General features: G+C 47.8%; 1 protein-coding gene across 1 annotated transcript in view; it reads left to right on the forward strand.

Annotated features, from left to right (window-relative positions):
- Nucleotides 1–4,096, forward strand: part of LOC104409029 (cell adhesion molecule-related/down-regulated by oncogenes-like) — a gene marked incomplete at its 3' end in the record, with an annotated part of 6,539 nt that extends 2,443 nt beyond the window's left edge. Inside the window, exons 2-6 of the mRNA XM_010018799.1 lie at nucleotides 264–536; nucleotides 1,868–2,014; nucleotides 2,178–2,321; nucleotides 2,713–3,000; nucleotides 3,827–4,096. Of these exons, the coding sequence (XP_010017101.1) occupies nucleotides 264–536; nucleotides 1,868–2,014; nucleotides 2,178–2,321; nucleotides 2,713–3,000; nucleotides 3,827–4,096 (1,122 nt within the window). The remainder of the gene's footprint in view (nucleotides 1–263; nucleotides 537–1,867; nucleotides 2,015–2,177; nucleotides 2,322–2,712; nucleotides 3,001–3,826) is intronic.
- Between the last annotated feature and the right edge of the window lie 841 nt (nucleotides 4,097–4,937).

Consider the following 4,937-nt stretch of genomic DNA (forward strand, 5'->3'; position numbering starts at 1 on the left):
GGAGCTGGATGAGCTTTAAGGTCCCTTCCAACACAAACCAGGCTGGGATTCTGATTATGAGCGTTATCCTTTCATGGGGTTTAACTCTTGAAGCTTTCCTGGGTGTTTGAGGGAGAGCGGGAATGTGTCATGAGTTCCTCTTGCAGCAGAAAAGACAACACTTGCATTGCTGTAATACACATCATGGTCTTTCCTGTGTTATGTTCATGCAGAATACTCTTCACTAACTGAATTTTTCCTGTGTATATTTTGTTCCCATTTAGATTTAACTCCACATTTCATTTCCGAGCCCTCGTCCACTGTCCAGAAGTCTGGTGGCCGTGTGCAACTCCGCTGCTCTGCTGAGCCCTCCTCAGCTCTCCTGTCATGGCTCTTCAATGGGGAGCCTCTGGACAGCGAGGTGGGAGAAGTGGAAATCCAGCCAGGATCTTTGACAATCATCTCCCTCAGCCTGGCAACATCTGGGCTCTATCAGTGTGTTGCAAACAGCAGCGTGGGTGCCGTTGTGAGCCGGCCTGCCACGGTATCCATGGCCAGTAAGTTCATTTTCCTTTGCATTCCTCACTCCTTGCTGATTATACAGACCTCGGCTGGTTTGTATGGTTTGGTTTTCCAATGGAAACTTCCAAATGAAGTACAAGGTTCCTGAAAGCACCTTGAAAGAGCAACTGAGCTCCCATGCAGTGTTTGAGAGCTAAGGAGAGATGAGTGGGAATTGTTGCTTGGGAAGTAAGTGGGAGCTGTAAGTTTTCCTGTTCTCTTGTAGCATATTATTTGGTCAAAACTCCCTGGATGTCCCTTTTGTCCTTCTAGGGACAACTTCCCTTCTCTCAATTCCACTGGTTCTTCTAACCAGTCTTTGGGGCTTGATCTGTAAATTACTTGATCTTAAAGGACTTCGGAAGAGGAACGGCGCAGTTTTCCACATGGAAAAGACGATGTGGTGCTGAGAATGGGAATGTAATACTCCTCCCTGAGCACGTGTCTGCTCGGGATCACGGGGCTGCTGAATCAGGCCTTTGTCGAGCAGGATTTGAGTGATTTCTCTGTGGGGGTACCTCATCTATGGAGCATGTCCAGAATCCCCCGGGGAGGAAGATTTCATATAAGTGAGAAAGTGAGTGTTTTGGTAAAGTGCTGACCCATAGCAAGACCCTCTCGAGAGAGCTGTAAGGGTGGCTAACACAGAAAAACTTCACAACCTAGAAGATGCTTTGAATCTGAAGGGAGTGGAAGAGCAGCTTTCACGCCGTTCTCCTCCTTTAGAGATGTTAGCAGCAAATGAGAAGGTGCTGGTAGGTGCTGAGGCTTCCTGCTGGCCTCGTGGCTCCTGGCAATGAGCAGGAGGCACTGCTGGACTCAGGGTTGCGTTAATTATGATCACAGAAAGACAATTCCATGTTTCTTACAGGCTTCCTCCTCTTAAACTCTGCTTTTGGAGCCCAGACGTAAGCACTGCAGGCTTTCCAATATCCCTGGGTGCTTTTCCTGGAGCAGCTGAGGGATCTTAGGAACTATCTTTTCCTCACTATTCCCATGCAAGAGCTGGCCCTCTCTGTAGCAAGGAAGCCTGTTTCCAGCTCCTGCTGCACTCTTGGATTGAGTTTATCCAGGCGCAAGACCTTCCACTTTTCCTTGTTGAACTCCATAAGGCCCTTCTCAACCCACTCTTCCAGCTTACCCAGTTCGTTCTGCAGGGTGGCTCTCCCTTCCAAAGTGTCCACTGCCTCTCTCAGTTTGGGATCATTGGCTCCACTAAAGATGATCAGCTTGGGACCAGCTGTATTTTACACACAAACCCCAGCTCGCTGCCCTTCCCCTTTCCCAAGCTGTGGCTGCTCTCAACCTTCTACCAATTCCCTTCTAGGTTTAGGTGACTTTGATGGGTCGGTGAAGCCCGTTGTGGTGGCAGAGGAAGGAGGCACAGCTTTCATCGGGTGCAAGGTCCCAGAAAGCCACCCTAAGGCCCAGGTTCGCTTTCAAGTGCGAGGGAAATGGCTGGAGCAATCCAGAGGTGAGATGGTTTGTGCCAACGGAAGCATGCCTGGATTTCTTTGTGATCCTGCATTTAGAATAGGTTGATGCGTCTGACAAGTCATTTAAAAAATAAAGAAATAAAAGCCTTTTTGGACACTAATTTAAATGTAATCTTCTTTTTCCCCTCCCCATTTGTTTAGACAACTACCTAATTCTTCCATCTGGAAACCTGCAGATTCTGAATGTATCTTTAGAAGACAAAGGATCCTATAAATGTGCAGTGTACAACCCAGTTACTCATGAGCTCAGAACAGAACTCACTGGACGTAAGCTCGTAGTCACCCGTGAGTATTCAGTTCAGCTTTCCAGGATTAACACATCTCCAAGTGGATGAATACCATCCCTGAGGGTTTTGGTGTGGGTCTATCAGCCTAAATACCTGCTGGTCTCAGTCACCATGTCATGTAAAATCTGTTATTTGCATGTTCAATTCTTACTTCCCCTTACTGCGGAGGAGCAGCACGACTGCTTTTCCAATCCCAAGGAGCACTTAGCCCTTGTAAAGGGGATGTTGCTACTACTTCAGTTACCAAACTGATTTTGGAGCAAGACTTTGGAAGAGAGCGTTACAGCATCGTGCTGAGCCACAAATATAAGCAGCCACGTTGGAAAGATGTGGCAAACTGGAGGATGGGATGGGAGAGTGGGTGATAAGCCTCATGTCCTTTCTTCCAGGCTCGTCCTCAGGTGGCTTCCACATACTTCACCCCCTGGCACCCCAGAGCCTGGCAGTGCCGCGGCACAGCGCTCTGACTCTGGAATGTGTCGTCAGTGGAGCCCCTCCAGCCTCCATCCGCTGGGTTAAAGAGGGCCGGGATGTGCTGGGAAAAGGCAGGTGGAAGCTGCTGCACTCACATCTGGTGACAGACAGGCTGGAGGCATCCGACTCTGGAAATTACTCCTGTGTGGTGGGAAATGGATTTGGAGCAGTGAAATACGTGAACTACTCGCTTACTATACTTGGTAAGAACTAAAGAACTCTTCATCTTCAGGCAGTGAATGTTTTCTTTGTCTCCTTGCTGGCTTTGGCACCTGATTGCAAACAGCCCAAAGTTCTTTGTCAACCTAAGCATATCAAAATAAAGAGTAAAGATGGGTTCACGATGACCAGATCTCACCATCTCTCCCGAGCTAAAATCCATCACTATTTGTCTCTTGGAATCCTTCACAGTCTGAAATACTTAACAGTGAGGGATAACAAACTCTGAGGGAAGAGCTGCTTTATGTATTTTCCTGCAGAGTGCCAAGTGGAGATGGGATTCAGTGTCCATAACGTGCCAGAGATCAGCTGTTTCTCTTTTGAGCTTGTGTATAAGCAAGAAGCTGGCGAGGAGAAGGTGATAGGTTTGGATGAGGACAAAAACAAAAAGGAAAGAAATCCATTTCGCTGCAAGTCGTTTGTGATCTCCCTTCTGCTTTGTAGCAGGTTTTGCTCTTGGTTGAGGGCTTTGCATCCATGACTGTAAATACTCATTTTTGAAGTGTGTAAACTCAGCAAACAGGTTGTTGACACACAAAAAGCCTTTTGTTAAGGGGATGTCGTGGAAGAATTGCTTTGAAAATACAGGGGGTTCGTTTGCAGTATTAAGCCAAACACGTGACTGCTTGGAATAGAAGGGAGAGACCATTAAAGTAAGCAAGTATGTGGGGAAAAACAGCTTTAGGCTGGGTACTACTAGAAGCACATGGGGCTTGCTTGGCCTTTGTATGTGCTATGTACAAAAGCAGGCCTATTTTGTCAGGACTTAGGCTAAGATCAATGTGTCGTGGTTTTTATTTCCCTTTCTAGAACCTGCCTCCATCTCCAAGGGACTGCAAGAGGAAACGGCGGCTGCTGGAGCCACTGTGCACTTCTGGTGTGATGTTGATGGAAGCCCTGCTCCAACCCTCACCTGGCTCCACAATGCAGCTCCCATCCACCCCTCTCCACGACGTCTGCCGATGGGAAGCAGCCTGCGGATCCGTGGTGTCACCCAGGAGGACTCTGGCTTGTACCAGTGTGTGGCAGACAACGGGGTTGGATTTGCACAGTCCACTGGCAGACTCCATGTCCAGCCAGGTAGGAGCACTTGCAGCCCTCAAAACCTCACACTAAGCATTTGTGCTTCAAGTTTTATTCTCTTTTATTCCCCTTCCCCTCCTAAATGATGTATTGATTTGTTCCTGACCACTGTAATAGCAGATCTTACAAAGAAGGTGCTTTCAGTTGGGTTTTAAGAGATGTGGGTATTTCTGGGGTAAAGCTCATCCAGCTCCAACCCCTGCCACGGGCAGGGACACCTTCCACTAGAGCAGGTTGCTCCAAGCCCCTGTGTCCAACCTGGCCTTGAACACTGCCAGGGATGGGGCAGCCACAGCTTCTCTGGGCACCCTGTGCCAGCGCCTCAGCACCCTCACAGGGAAGAGCTTCTGCCTCAGAGCTCATCTCAGTCTCCCCTCTGGCAGGTTCAAGCCATTCCCCTTGTCCTGTCCCTCCATCCCTTGTCCAAAGCCCCTCTCCAGGTTTCCTGGAGCCCCTTTAGGCACTGGAGCTGCTCTAAGGTGTCCCCTTAAGGAACCTTCTCTTCTCCAAGTCGAACAAGTTGCTTATTACTTCATGAAGTTGCTACTAGGAAATGACAGTTCTTTCGCTAAAGGCAAGATGGCAAAGAGACATTTCCTTTCTTCACCCTGGAATATTATGTGATATTAATAACAGATTTAAGCTCCTCCAACTTCCCTTCACAAGAACTTAGATACAGATTTTTAGTGATATGAAGTGACTTAAGTTTCTCGGCTCTTTCAGCATCTTGCCTTAGTAAACTCAGCTGAATGAGATTTAAGGTCAGTGGAATTTAATAAGTGGTCCCATATTTAAAGTTCTTCCTTACCACCTTAAAACTCACATAAATAATTTGAAG

The sequence above is a fragment of the Nestor notabilis genome, unplaced genomic scaffold (assembly GCF_000696875.1).
Source record: "Nestor notabilis isolate BGI_N333 unplaced genomic scaffold, ASM69687v1 scaffold24827, whole genome shotgun sequence".
Classification (NCBI taxonomy): Eukaryota; Metazoa; Chordata; class Aves; order Psittaciformes; family Psittacidae; genus Nestor; species Nestor notabilis.